General features: G+C 41.6%; 1 protein-coding gene across 5 annotated transcripts in view; it reads left to right on the top strand.

Annotated features, from left to right (window-relative positions):
• Positions 1-14544, top strand: part of CNOT10 (CCR4-NOT transcription complex subunit 10) — a 74572-nt gene extending 60028 nt beyond the window's left edge. For 3 of the 5 annotated variants that reach the window (XM_047741473.1, XM_047741463.1, XM_047741459.1), the window contains exons 14-19: positions 4424-4537; positions 7613-7743; positions 8605-8661; positions 8863-8990; positions 12254-12329; positions 14055-14544. In XM_047741473.1, coding sequence (XP_047597429.1) covers positions 4424-4537; positions 7613-7743; positions 8605-8661; positions 8863-8990; positions 12254-12329; positions 14055-14206 — 658 coding nt within the window. In that variant the 3' untranslated portion in view covers positions 14207-14544. The remainder of the gene's footprint in view (positions 1-4423; positions 4538-7612; positions 7744-8604; positions 8662-8862; positions 8991-12253; positions 12330-14054) is intronic. The other 2 variants (XM_047741471.1, XM_047741465.1) reach the window with 1 other exon arrangement.
• The last annotated feature ends 814 nt before the right edge of the window (positions 14545-15358 follow it).

Below are 15358 nucleotides of genomic sequence, written 5' to 3' on the forward strand. Positions count from 1 at the left end.
ATCAAGAATCAAGAGCTCTACCAACTGAGCCAGCCAGGTGCCTGAATTTTTTTTTTTTTTTTAATAGTATAATCTAGTACCATATTCAGCTTGGAAGAAATAATTATTATTTTAAGATTTTATTTATGCATTTGAGAGAAAGAGAAAAAAAAATGCAGGCTCCCTGCCTAGCCTCCCATTGTGGGGCTCAGTCCCAAGACCCTGGGACCATGACCTGAGCTGAAGGCAGATGCCCAACCAACTGAGCCACCCAGGCACCTCCCCTGGTAGAAATTCTTTATTGGAATTTTTGGGCCAATTTTTCAAACATATTTGCTATAAGATTGCTTTATAAGTTTATTTTCCTTTGACACATTTTGACTGACTAGATTTACCCCCATTTTAGCCTCTTTTAAAAAGGGTTAAACTATTTCAGACATTTGGTTTAGAGTCATTTAACTCACAGAATATGTGGCTTGGCAGATTTTAATGTCCAGTCTTTTATGCCTTGCTGTAAGTTGATGCTTTAAGGAAAGTCCCTACCCTCATTTCTTTCTTCTTTTTTTTCCTTCCTTTCCGAGGGTTTGCATTCTGTGGACCTAGAGCAAGCTCCTCCCACATGTAGAGAAGAGAGTGTGGGGTTGTGTCAGATCCTCCATGGCGTGGGGCGGATAGGGGGGTGGGAAGCTAGTGTGTCTCTTCCCTTGAGGTATAGTTCTTCCAGTCTGATGAACTGTCAAATCCACTGTGTGGTTGGTAAAGCAGATTGGACAGTGACTCGAGGAAATAGTGGGGTGGGGGTTGGAGGTTCAGTATTTAAGTAACAACTCTCTAAAGTAAAGTGATTTCTCCAGGGGCTTAGTAGATTAGAGCTATATGTATTTCTAGTGTTACCACTCTGTAGGAATTATGCAGAATGGAGTGTTGCTTCCTAGAGGAAAAGGAGGATGAGTGGGGATGATGAGCCATTGGGGTAGATTGTGAGGCATTAAGGGAAGAGGGGCCATAAATGTTAGTTTTAGTTTTGTTCAATGAAACTTGCTTAATCCTGACAGCTCTTAATCCAAATGCCAGCCACAGAGTTCTGCGTTGACATATTTAAGTATTTTTGAAAAGCAAGATTATTATTAGAATCTTCTACCCTGTTGTGATTTTATAGGATATCTTCTGGGGAAAGAGGTACAAGTCGAGGAAACCATATTTTTACTTGGTATATAACTGCAGTTTGGACTTCCTGGGCAGCAGAAACCTGTTGCCATCTTACATGACTGATTTCTGGACCCAAAGTGGGCTTGACAGTGGGCTGGAGCAGTAATAGCCCCCTACTGTCGGGAGAGGCCAGGGCAGGCTTTTCCCAGCAAGCCTGCCTCAGGTGTGGCTATCCTAGACACTAGGCCCTAGAGCATGCAGGATGGCTCTTGTGACTATGGGAGCTGGGAAGGAGGTGGCTTCTTCAGCGAGGCAGCCAGCCAACAAGACAGGTAGAGGTCTGGATGCCTGGAGCAGTAAGTCAAAAAATGTTGAAATCTGTGGTCTTCAGTGATTACCTATTAAACACCTACTGTGCAGATGATGAGGAATTGCTCTAGTGTTAGTGCAGGAAACAAAAGATGGTGGGCTTCTGCTTTTAAGGAGTTTATGTTTTGCCCTGACCTTTAACCGTGTAACATTTGAAGATGGATATTAAACTTCATGATTTTCGTTCATATAGATCCTGAGCTGATGGTTTTCTTAGGCCTCTGGAGACCTAGGCCTTAAATGTCCTTTTCTTCATAAGCAATACTATGTCCGGCTGATGAGTGAATGTTCATTGCCATTTTAAAATAGTACAAATAAGCCAAAAGAGATAATTAAGTCACCCAAATCTCACAACACAGAGCTAAGCACTGAGGAGCTTCTGCACAGAGGAGATAACTAGCCAGTGCCTCCCTTCTTTGGGCCCTTGCTTCTTCCATCAGAGAGAAGATACCCAATCCCCCAAACCCCTCCGCCCCAGCCAGGGGCTGTGGCCATAGGACAGCCTGGCTCATAAAGACAGCTCTTGGAAATACAGGGATATTGACCATAAGCTTGTCAAAAAAATCCCTTTAAGAAGGACATTACTTGGGGCACCTGGGTGGCTCAGTGGGTTGGGCCGCTGCCTTGGGCTCAGGTCATGATCTCAGGGTCCTGGGATCAAGCCCCACATCAGGCTCCCTGCTCAGTGGGGAGTCTGCTTGTCCCTCTCCCTCTGCCCCTCCCCCTGCTTGTGTTCTTTTGCTTGCTGCGCTTAGCTCTCAAATAAAATCTTCTTTAAAAATTTAAACTTTGGGGGCACCTGGGTGGCTCAGTGGGTTAAGCCTCTGCCTTCGGCTCAGGTCATGATCTCAGGGTCCTGGGATGGAGCCCCGCATCGGGCTCTCTGCTCAGCAGGGAGCCTGCTTCTCCCCCTCTCTCTCTGCCTGCCTCTCTGCCTACTTGTGATCTCTGTCAAATAAATAAAATCTTTTAAAAAATAAATAAATAAATAAATAAAATAAAATTTTTTTAAAGATTTATTTATTTGACAGAGAGAGATCACAAGTAGACAGAGAGGCAAGCAGAGGGAGAGAGAGAGAGAGGGAAGCAGGATCCCTGCTGAGCAGAGAGCCCGATGCGGGACTCAATCCCAGGACCCTGAGATCATGACCCGAGCCAAAGGCAGCGGCTCAACCCACTGAGCCACCTAGGCGCCCCTAAAAAAAAAAAAAAAAATTTTTTTTAACTTTGAATTACATTCTGTTTTCTTCCCTTTTAAAGAGACAAGCTTAAATACCTACATTTGTATGCATAGTTATGTATGCATTGGGAAAATTGTAATGTAATCTTTTCTTTCTACTTCATTTTCAGGTAGTCTTGTGAACCAATAGTAAGCAATATGATAGGATGGGAAGGGCAGTGAATTAGGAGTCCATGGTGTTGAATGTTAGTCCTAACTCTAATCACACACTCTAAGCTAGAGAATATATTTAATGACTATGGATTTCAAGCTCTATCTTCTTAAAACAAGGGACCACATTAGGCTCTCTTTCAGCCCCTACCATTGTAGCCTACGGCCGTAAATCTCAATTTCTTTGTGTCACCTTGGAGTCCAGTCTCCTTTTCTGTGCTGTGAGGAGCTGAGGGGACTACTTTGCCTTTAGTGGGGTAATTTTCCAAGGTTCCAACAACCAGGACTCATCCAGTGAAGAGGAAACAGCAGGCTATTTCTGAGTTTGCCCAGCTGTACTTTTAGAAAGGCCATTTCTAGTCAGGGGTTTCAGATTATTAGAAAACTGCAGGGCCGTGGGGGTTGCATTCTTCCTTAGACTGAAATTACAACCCGAATGCACTTAATGATACACATATGTACTGTAATTTGTAAACATAACTCAAAACCCTATATCTAAGTTGGGTCATTTGCAGTTGGCCGTTCAGACCTCATTTCTATTTGACACCGGTTTATTTTAAGATTGCTTTTTGGAGCAGTTGTTTAACATTCAAGTGATCTATTAGTGTCAAGTCTTTAGCTAGACCTGTTTTAAATGAGCTGCCTGGGGCGCCTGGGTGGCTCAGTGGGTTAAGCCGCTGCCTTCGGCTCAGGTCATGATCTCGGGGTCCTGGGATCGAGTCCCGCGTCGGGCTCTCTGCTCAGCAAGAAGACTGCTTCCCTCCCTCTCTCTCTCTGCCTGCCTCTCCGTCTACTTGTGATCTCTCTCTCTGTCAAATAAATAAATAAAATCTTTTAAAAAAATAAATAAATAAATAAATAAATAAATGAGCTGCCTGTTAAGTAGAAAACCAAACAGAAATTTAGCTTCCCAACTCAACTTAGCAAAGTCAATGTAACTTAAATGTTCTTACCTTCACGTGTATTTATTCAGCCTGATTTCTTTCTTGAATATTCATTTAGGGTAATAGTACGTGTATGAATGAAATTCTTTTAGTTACTCTTGATACTGTTGCTTAGCAAGAACTATAAACTTCTTAATAGATTCAGAGAATAACACTTTACAGTAAGCTAAATGGATTTTTTAGTGTGTTAATTGTGTTTCTTAGTGAAACGAGTTTGAAAGAATAGTATCTGCTTCTGGAGCTTTATTTCTGGATATTAAATGTTCTATGGGAAGTAAATTCTCACTAGGCCATTAACTACATTATTTTTTTACAGGCTAAATATTTTAACTCCTTTTGGTTATTTTGTTGAAGATGGGGGTCAGTTGGATGGAAGCTAAAGATGGTTTGGGTAGATAGCTACACTGTGCCTCAGATGGTAGTTTTATACATCATCCTAATTCTTACCATTACTGTTTTCGCTTCCTCTCTTCTTTCCTGGTGTCCAGATTGTCACAGCTATAATTAGGGTGTTCTTCCCTATTTAATTAACAAATACAGCCATTGTCAATTTTGTAACTCAGGTTTTCAGCCCTTCTGTTTTGTGTTTCAGATGCTCCATACTTGCCTGTAGTGCTTACGTGGCTCTGGCTCTGGGTGATAACCTTATGGCTTTGAATCACGCAGATAAACTTCTTCAGCAGCCCAAGCTGTCAGGATCGCTTAAGTAAGTGTGACTTCCCCCCTCTGTCCCAGGGTCATTTTGTTTGGAGGTTTTCAGTTAGTTTGTGGTACATATTGCTGCTCTTTACTCCCCCAGTGGGATATATTATCTAGACAAAGCAACTGACTGAAACATTAATTTGGTAGTTCTTTTCCCTTAACTGTATCTCAAGGATTAAGGGAAGTAGCGTTTGCTGCACTGAGTATCAGTAGGCAGGAACTTTGCACCGTCTAGTGGCAGCTACAAGACCTGACTGGAGCATATTTTCACAAAGGGGTCCCCAAAATAAGAGGAGTCCTCAGGAGGAAGACCAACAAAAAAAAGGAGTTTAGTCAGCATCATAAATCTGCTCCAAGAAATGCAATTTAAATAGCCATAAGAATTCTGACTACATGAGTTTTATTCAAACTCTTCAGATGGCTCTTTAGTATTAGTGTCATTGTCATTCTAAAATTTGCTAAATAGCGCCTCTTTCCTTTCATGGATATTGAGTGAGATGCAGCATTTTTTGAATCTTTGTATGATGCCATGCTAAAAATTTTATTCAAAGCCACAAATACTCTGCTTATCGTTAGGACAGTTGTTTTTTCATTCATCCTGTGGGTATATACCTATAATCTCCAAAATATAATTACTTTTGTCTTTTTGTGGTCTTTGTTTATAATGTACACTGCTTGCAATCAGGAAATCATACTCTGAGGAATAATTCTGTTGACGTTTATTTTTGTCTTTAAGAAAACTTATTACTTTATACAAGCATCTAAAATTAACATTGATTAAAGTTGTTTCAGGCCAGTGTTTCCCAAACATATGTTGTGTCTCCAAAAAAAAAGGATAATTAAGAGAATATCCAGTAACTTAAGAGACTTTGCCACAATCAACTATAAGAAAGCTCCTGCCCTTTTTCCAGAAAGCCTTGTCTAACATTCAGGCCTGGAGGGATCCCGAGTTCTAGTTCAAGGCCATGGGGTTGCCTCTGAGGGCACCACCGCCCAACTCGGTGAAGTAGCAGCCCAGAGCCGGTGCCACTGCCTGCGCTGTTGCCACCGCCAGACTCGGCGCTCAGGCTGTGGTGCGTGCAGCCATTATGAGAGCAGTGTTCGGTTTGCTTTTCTTTTTTACAAAAATGAAACACAAATCTTCCCTGCTTTTTCAAATCCTTTGGTCGACATTGTGGTCACTGTTCTCAAATCCCAAGTAGATTCTTGGCATTTGGTGGAAGGTTTTAACTTTATCAACTTTTTTTTTTTTTTAAGATTTTATTTATTTATTTGACAGACAGAGATCACAAGTAGGCAGAGAGGCAGGCAGAGAGAGAGGAAGGGAAGCAGGCTCCGTGCTGAGCAGAGAGCCCGATGTGGGACTCGATCCCGGGACCCTGAGATCATGACCTGAGCCGAAGGCAGCAGCTTAACCCACTGAGCCACCCAGGCGCCCAACTTTATCAACTTTTGAGGGATTGGCCAAGCTGTGTCTGGTGATTTCTTTTTTTTAATTCTCGAGTTCTTTTTTAAGTCTCTTAACTGTTCTTTCCTAAGTATTGGTTTCTTAATTAATAACAAGGCCACTGTCTTGTCTTCCAGTAAAGACGAGCAGGTGATTTTGCATTTGGCAGCTCACATACCACAGCAGCTTTACCCCACAGCTTTTTGCTTTCTGTATACCTGGTCAAAGATTTCTTGTCTTTGGGTGTCATTAAGCATTTCATTTGGCTAAAAAAGGAAAATGTTTTTTAAGTGAATTCACAGAAGACGATTTAAAGTAGTTCTTTGAATATATATGTGTGTGTTTTGTAGTGATTACAGGCTTGTAGATACTACTTTAAATTTTTAAATTATTTCAAAATATAATTGAAGTTACTGATTTCTTTAAAAGTTGTCTTTTCTGTTAGGGTATTTGGTAGAGAAGCAAAATGAAAGGTCATTGTAGCCCCTGGCAATTAGAAGAAATTGCTTAATAAAGAGTTAAAGAACTCTTGAGTAGTTAAAATGTATAAATATCTAAAAAGGTTACATTGAAAAAAGCCTAAAATTTGAGGACTTGAGATAATGGGGACAGATTCATTTGGGGGCAGACTAGCTAGAATAGGTGAGATGTAGCCGGCCATTTAAAAGGAGGAGTAGAGAGGTGGCTGACTGGCCCAGTTGGTAGAGCATGCAATTGTTGATGTCAGTTTTGTGATTTCAAGCCACATGTTGGTGTAGAGATAACTTGAAAATGAAATCTTAAAAATTAAAGGAGGAGTTGATATTAACTTGTGGAGATGAGGCCAGGCTTGCCCAAGAAAGCCAGGCCATGGGGGAACAGCAGGTGTGCCCTGCCCAGGATACTGTCTGGTAGGAGCAGAGCAATTTTTGAGGGGGTGGGAATATTGACTGGACATAGAAAAGTGGCACCAAATTTGGAGAACTCTAAGTTGAAGAAAGTTCTGTTTTCAGGTAGGAAAAAGTCATTAAGATTTTTCTGCAAGGGTATAATATATCTAATCCAGTTTTAGTTTTGAAAAATCAATCAGGTGATCATAGAGAAAAATGGCCTGTAAGTAAAAGACTAGAAGAAGCAGGCTATTATAAGCCAGGAGGATACGTATGTGTCCTGAAACATCAATGGGCATAAAATAGATGACTTGAAAAGCAGGAAACTTTGGGATAGAAAGTAAAGTTGATCTAACCCAAATCTCTCAGTCCCATTTGGCACTCTGATGTCTTTTGACTGTTCCAGCAGCAGAGCCTGGAGGATTCATCCTTTGACCTCTTATTTTAGAACATCATTCCCTTCTTACGTTAATGTTATTTTCTGCATAAATAGAATAGTAAATTTGCCAGTTCTGAACTTTTTTCTTAATTGGTATGTGTCATTTGTTCCAGCTTAGCTGATATAAAAATTATTGTTTATTTTAAGATACTTTTATATAAAGAGATAAGATTTAAGTGGCCTTTAATTGATCCGTTTGTAACTTCTATTTCAATTCAAAGATTTGAAATATGTGAAGCATGTGTACACCAAATCTTGTTACACATTGGGTGTTTTGTGATGATGACCTACTTCTCAGTTTGGAATCTGTTCTTTTCATCTTAGGTTTTTGGGCCATTTATATGCAGCAGAAGCCCTCATCTCTCTGGACAGAATATCTGATGCCATTACTCACTTGAACCCAGAGAATGTCACTGATGTTTCCTTAGGGATTTCTTCAAATGAGCAGGACCAAGGTTAGTGAGGACACATTTGATCAGAACTGGTCATCATTTCCACTGCCTTCTCGGATATGTGGAAATTTAAAGGGAAAGAAGTTTTAGGTTGGCTCTCTACATATTTGGCTGTACATATTTTGGCTGAATAGACCTAAGAGTTGATTATCACATGGTCTAAATGCTCACATTAGAGGGTGGCCTAGCTGGCTCAGTCAGAAGGGCAACTCTGATCTCAGGGTATGAGTTCAAGCACCACGTTGGGTGTAGAGATTACTTACCGCCCAAAAAAAAAAAAAAGACCTTTTTTTTTTTTTTTTTTTTTTAAGATTTTAAATTATTTATTTATTAGAGAAATCACAAGTAAGCACATGTAGGCAGAGAGGCAGGCAGAGAGAGAGGGAGAAGCAGGCTCCCTGCTGAGCAGAGAACCCAACATGGCTCAGTCCCAGGACCCTGGGATCATGACCTGAGCCGAAGGCAGACACCCAACTGACTGAGCCACGCAGCTGCCCCAAGAAAGACTATTTTAAAGAAATAAATAAATTCTCACTTTTGAAAGGCTGGTAGTAGAAAAATTTGTTTTGATTCTCATACTGTATTTTTCTTCTTAAAGGGATTCTGCAGTCCAGGGGAAAGTAGAAATAAGCATTCAAAAGTCAGTTGTAAATCATGCCTAAGTTTTTAAGAAAGTGAGACTGGTATTTACTTTATTCAAGATTATTATGCAGGAATGGGGTGGTGGTGGGTATCTTCTAATATAACCTGCGCAATGTGAAAAGTAAACACCATAACGTGACAGATTGCTTTGATACCAGATTTTTCATTTCATAAACAAAATTAGGTTTCTAGAAAATATACTCTGTTGTCCTTCCCCCTCAGGTTTATTTTCATGTTTTGTAGGATCAGACAAAGGTGAAAATGAAGCAATGGAAACCAGTGAGTAAGAAGTTCTGTAAATACTTAAAGTAGCCTGGCTTGCATCCCAAAGATAGAGACTCAAGCCTTCTGTGCCCTTCATTTGTCAGCCTAAGAAGCAGTGCTGTGCTTCAGTCTGAGCAGTTGCTGGGGTGGTAGATTGGGTTGCCCCCTTGCTCTTGACCCAGCCTCTTCACCAGGGTCCACACTCTTTTTCCCCAGCTGGGAAGCGGGCCCCTCAGTGCTACCCCAGTTCGGTCACCTCTGCCAGGACGGTGATGCTGTTTAATCTTGGCAGCGCCTACTGCTTGAGGAGCGAATACGACAAAGCCCGGAAGTGTCTCCACCAGGTGAGGCTGGAGGTGGTGGGGCCACGCCCTCTTGTAAAGCAAGGGTTTGGAGTTTCTGGGTTTTGTTATTTTGTTTGGGGCTCTGGTCAATTTGTTAAAAATTGGAGTATTACTTTCCCAAGCTTAAAAATATTCTTATAAGGTAAACAACTGATCAGCTATTACAAGAGAACCTAGGCACTTAATGGAGGATTTTTCCCAATGGTTTTAATAATTAAAATTTCAGAAGATTGGAGGGGTGCCTGGGTGGCTCAGTGGGTTAAGCCTCTGCCTTCCGCTCAGGTCATGGTCTCAGGGTCCTGGGATTGAGCCCCACGTTGGGCTCTGCTCAACAGGGAGCCTGCTTCACCCTCTCTCTTCCTGCCTCTCTGCCTACTTGTGATCTCTCTCTCTCTGTGTCAAATAAATAAAATCTTAAAAAAAAAAAAGCAGATTGGAAACTATCTAAATGAGGGATCACTTAAATAATAGTGCATCCATACAGCTGAACACACTGCAGCTATAAACTCTGTGTACTAAAATGATATCTAAGACCTACTAAGTGAAAGACCAAGATTTAAAATAGTTGCTTTATAATTGTATGTGCATATGAGAGCTCTGGAAGGACATATGAGAAACCAGCAACATTGGTTATGGGGCAGCAGGATAAGTACTGTGTTGCTGGAGCACTAGAACAGGAGACTTAAGAAGACAGCTAGTGCCAAAGAAATTCCACATACACTAAAGGAAGTGATTGGCTAAATATGACTAAAATATGCCTCTGAATTCTACCATTGAAATGATGCTTCATCAGTAGGTCTCAGGGAAGATTCTGATTGAGCCTTTTTAGGTTTCTTGACCATCCCTGGACCAGTCATGGACATGGACCCTTACCTGCAGTAGGGGACCTGGTGGCCAGGTTTCACCAGTGGCAATTCCAGAGGCTATATCACAGACTCGGAAAGGGATATTAATTCAGCAAGCATATGAGCACTTCTTGGTAAGCCATGGGAATGCGATAGTAAAAATAGGTAGGCATGATGCAACCCTGCCTATAAAGGGAATTGCAAGGTCAGAGGGTATGCAGAATATTAAGACTTTAATATGGAATTGTAATATGTGCCAAGTTGTATAATCACCAGCAGCTCAATTGTATAATCACCAGCAGCACAGGAGAGAGCCAACATCCCGGTAGGCTTTTCAGAGTAGCGGAAATTGAAATTAAAGCTATTCTCAAGAGATTTGTTGGCTTCTGGAAATGTTCTTCCTCTGAAGACTATCTTGTCATGTAGAGCCGTGAAGAATCTTACCATGTGGAAAATAACCACTGGTGATATTTAGTTAACTTAGTGGCATCTGGTCGGCACTTCTGATCCAAAATCAGAAGTGTAAGTGGTCGACTATCCGGGGAAACATTTGCTATTATCTCGCAAGTTGAGTCATACCACTTGATTGGGAAGGAGTTGACTATAGCCAGCAGGACTTGCGATCTCATGTTTGCAGTATGCATGATCTAGCTCAGGTTCTCATACAGCAGGTGGCTATGGGGGCTGCCACTCTGGGAGAGACAGATGGGCTCAGGCCTGGCTCAGGGTCTGAAGGGGGTTTTGTTTTGATCCCTTGGTTTTTAGGTTAATCCAGTGGCTGGATCTTTGTTAATTGGGAGGCCCGCTCTGCCTGGGAGGGCAAGACAGTGATGTGAAGAGTTGGAAAGGGCTCCATGGAGATATTTCTGAGGTTGCCTGCCCGCCACTAGCCATTCTGAATAGCTAGTAAGCAGAGCACCATCAAGTCTCATAAAGTTGCTGTTGTGAATTCCTGTATTTTAGAGAAAGCTGCAGACTGTGGTCAGCGCAAAGAACAATAAGTGACCTGTGTTAACCAGCCACTTGGAGGCAAAATGGAGATTTTAATACCCAAAAATGCTGTAAAGATTATCTTGCCTACTTGAAGCTTGGCCTAGAAGTATAAAAATCTCATTTTCTGAACTGAGTTGTTAGACCTCTGTGATGTGGTGAGAGGAATAAAAGCCTCCTTGCTTCATTCATGAAGAACTTAGGGTGTGCCGTGGACGAGAGAGTCCCTGCTCATTCAAGATCTCTTCTGAGGCTGCCAGGAACTGACTTTGTGCAAGCTTCTGGTCCCCCAGACATCTCCCATCTTCACAGCTTGGCCTTTCTCTAGGCCTTTCTTTCACTAGGTCTTTCTCCCCCCTTTCTTCTTATCCAAAATCCACCTTGCAAGGACTGAGGCAGGTGCCCATGCTCTGAAGCTCTCCATTCAAAAGAAACATTTTTCTCTCTTCATATTCATAGTGCATTCACTCTGTTCTCTCCCTAGCATTTGGGTAACTTTGTTTGGATTATTATTAGTTGTGTGCATGCCTGTTTATTATCAAAATGAGAACCCTGTCTTACCCACGCACTCAACCTCTGGTCAGTAAATGTTTATACAAGTATACTTTCTGATAAAATGAAGGGAAGAAGCAGAGCATCCTAGAAGCCAGACCACCTGAAACTGGATGGGGGGATACAAGTTGATAGTAAGGTGTGAGGAAAAGACTGCCGTCCAAAGAAGCCCAGACTGAGGGAATAAAGATTGACCAGAGCAGGCCAGGCTTCCTTTCTCAGGGCTAGGTCAGAGAGAGACTGCTAGCTGGAGAAGTGACTCTCAGATCCAGGAAAGAATAGCATGTTGCTTAAACAGTTAAATTATTTTATTTGACAAAATTGTACTGTTTCAGTCCTTAAAAATGGGGACATTGAACATGCTCAGTGGTATATTTTTTTCTCTATTACCAGTTTGTTAAATTTGAATTCTTATTGCTAACATTGAGAACTTGGGACCTACAATACTGAGTTGTTACTTAGGCAAACAAATGGACATGCAGATTTGAATGTAAGTGCAACCATGTCTGTGGTGAAGAGCCACCAACAGACCTGGACCAATGACTGGAGTGCAGAATCAGGAGTATCTGGTCACCTGTCCCAAAGCCAAATAGAGCCAAGACATGGAAGAAGAATCCCACATAGGTGAAAAGCTTTCCCCTATAAAAACCCATTTTGGTAAGGGAAAATAGTGAATCCTTTAATGAAAAATTATATGTCTGGTTTAGCCCATGGGGATGAGATCATAGGTAGCTGAGGGACATCAGAATGGAATGATAGTAGTTGCTAGGAGGTCACGTGGGAATGAGCAGGCTTCCTCCCCACCCCCAGCATTACTTGGAGTTTGTGTCCTAAGCTGTTGGTTTTTCATGGGTATCTTTTTTGTTTTGAGCAAAGGCGGCTTCGATGATCCATCCTAAAGAGGTGCCCCCCGAAGCCATCTTACTGGCAGTCTACCTTGAACTGCAAAATGGTAAGTAATTCTTCTCTCTAGTTGGGACTGTATCCCTTCAGAGATGGCTGGCTCAGTTGGAGGAGCATGCAATCTTGATCTTGGGGTTGTGAGTTTGAGGCCCACGTTGGGTGTAGAGTTTACTTAAATAGAAGTTTAATTTTTTTTTTTTTTAAAGATTTTATTTATTTATTTGACAGAAATCACAAGTAGGCAGAGAGAGAGGAGGAAGCAGGCTCCCTGCTGAGCAGAAAGCCCGACGTGGGGCTCGAACCCAGGACCTGGGATCATGACCTGAGTCGAAGGCAGCGGCTTAACCCACTGAGCCACCCAGGCGCCCCAGAAGTTTAATTTTTATTTTTATTTTATTTTATATTTTTAAAGATTTTATTTATTTATTTGACAGAGAGAAATCACAAGTAGGCAGAGAGGCAGGTAGAGAGAGAGGAGGAAGCAGGCTCCCTGCTGAGCAGAAAGCCCAATGTGGGGCTTGAACCCAGGACCTGGGATCATGACCTGAGCCGAAGGCAGCGGCTTAACCCACTGAGCCACCCAGGCGCCCCAGAAGTTTAATTTTTAAAAAAGGACCATATCCCTTCAAAGAGCACAAGGTTTTGGGTGTCTGATTTATCTCTTCAAATTTGAAACTTTGGGGTGCCTGGGTGGCTCAGTGGGTTGGGCCGCTGCCTTCGGCTCAGGTCATGATCTGAGGGTCCTGGGATTGAGTCCCACATCGGGCTCTCTGCTCAGCAAGAAGCCTGCTTCCCTCTCTCTCTCTCTCTCTGCCTGCCTCTCCGTCTACTTGTGATCTCTCTCTGTCAAATAAATAAATAAAATCTTTAAAAAAAAAATTTTTTTTGAAACTTTGCCTTCCTTGAAGATATTACCCATCAAGTTCTTCTAGAAAAAAACATAGCTAGGGAGTTTTTGGTGTCTTATAAATTCCTGCTTCTTATGACTTAACCATATTTCCTTTTATCTGTGAAAATGCAGGAAAGCATAACTTCTGACAATTATAATTAATCCCTACTTATTAACCTTTCTTTTAGGCAGCCAAATGACTTGCATTGAGAACATGAGTCAGAATGCCAGTTGCTAAGAGTTGTACACTGTAATATTTTGAACATAGATGTCATTAATGAATTTTACAGTAAACCATTTCTTGCTGACAGTTATCCAAACCTAAACCCAGGTCATACCTCTGGGGCACATATAACCTTTAAGGATGGGGCTTCTGAGAAAAGACTGTGAGCCCTATGTAACAGCATGAAGTAGAGAAGAGACATTAATTGAAGAAATTAAGCAAAAACATAAAGAGTTCTAAGTCATGCCTCCTTTTGACCATGGGAATCCTTACTTGGTTCCCTCTTTTGAGAGCTTGTTTATAGCATTAAGTGCTTGGCACCCACCTGGCCTTGGCCTCCTGAAAAAAGTGTGTTTGGAGTTAGTGCATTGGTCCTAGTGGCTTCTTCCATGCAGTCTACCTGGAGACAAGTTTGCAAGCTGGGTTATACCTTAGAAAAACCTTAGGGCTTTTAAAAATCCTTTTGCCCAGGTCGCACCCCCAGTCCCTTAAATCAGAATTTCTGGGGATGGGATGGAGACATGGGAGGCCGCAGTGTACAGGAAATGTTGCAGACCACTGCTCTCCCAGACCGTCTTTTATTTCCTTTGCATGATGTTAATGGCATTCTTTTTACATGGTGGTATTGTTTATGCTTTTTTTAATGGGAAGTGTTTTTGTAGGTAATACTCAGCTGGCCTTACAGATCATCAAAAGGAATCAGCTGCTTCCTGCAGTGAAAACACTGTCTGAGATGAGAAAGAAGCCCGTGTTCCAGCCTGTCCACCCGATCCAGCCCATCCAAATGCCAGCTTTCACTGCACAGAGAAAGTGACATTTTTGCTCTTGGAAAACTGTTACTTGAGACCCAGGGGAGTACTTATGGGCCTTTTTAGTTGTATCACAGCAAAATGAATAAAAGCAAATGGTGAAAGGTGCTAGTTTTGAAGACACAATTTTGAAATGATTCTAATCCCTGGCTTTTGGGGGTTTTTTGTTTTGTTTTGTTTTTGCCAGAAGCTTACTTAAAATTAAGGATTCACAAACTCATTTTCATCTGTTTTTCTTTAATCTTACATTTTGTGCCATTATGTGATGTATCCATGTCATAGGCAATTAAAACATGGTCTTATCAAAACGGTCTTGTATAATAAATACATTTTGTCTTTCTCACAACTGTTGGACAATTTTAGATCTGAGGTTAAAGTTTTAAAACTTGAGATACCTGTCAGCAGTAAATGAGTAGCCAATCCAGAAGCTGATCTGGGGGCAGAGAGGAGGGGAAGTTGATGTGTTTTCTGCCTGGTTAAGACTAAAAGGACCAGAAAATGTATAATAGGGCCAGTAACATTGGCTTAAGAAGAGATGACTGGTCTGATAGGAATCACTTGCTTCAAGATTACAAACCAGGTTCAGGGCACTGATCATGCTCCTCCTGTACCGCTAGGCAGAGGCAATGGTTCTAGAGTCTGTTAGCAAGGAGCTCAAGGTTCATTGCTAACGCCTTTGCAGATATAAACAAAAATTTTAAATTGCTTCTTTCCTGGGTGCTTGGCTGACTCAGTTAGTAGAACACATGACTCTTGACCTTGGGGTTGTGACTTTGAGCCCCATGTTGGATGTAGAGATTACTTAAAGAATTTAAAAAAAAAAAAAAAAAAGCTTCTTTCGAAGAGACAGATCTGTTATGGGATTAACATGGCCAAAATTTGACCAGAGGATTGGTATATTAACTTCAGGAAGGAAAAGCCATAATACAGACGTTCTTTAAAAAAAATTGGGTCAGGGCACCTGGCTAGCTCAGTTGAAGGAGCATACAACTCTTGATCTCAGGGTTTTCATTTCAGGCCCCAAGTTGGGTGTACAGATTCCTTAAAAAATAAAATCTTTTTTTTTTTTTAAGATTTTATTTATTAGGGAGAGAGCATGAGTTGGGGGGAGGGGCAGTGGGAGAGGGAGAAGCAGACTCCCTGGTGAGCAGGGAGCT

This window comes from Lutra lutra, chromosome 1 (genome assembly GCF_902655055.1).
Source record: "Lutra lutra chromosome 1, mLutLut1.2, whole genome shotgun sequence".
Classification (NCBI taxonomy): domain Eukaryota; kingdom Metazoa; phylum Chordata; class Mammalia; order Carnivora; family Mustelidae; genus Lutra; species Lutra lutra.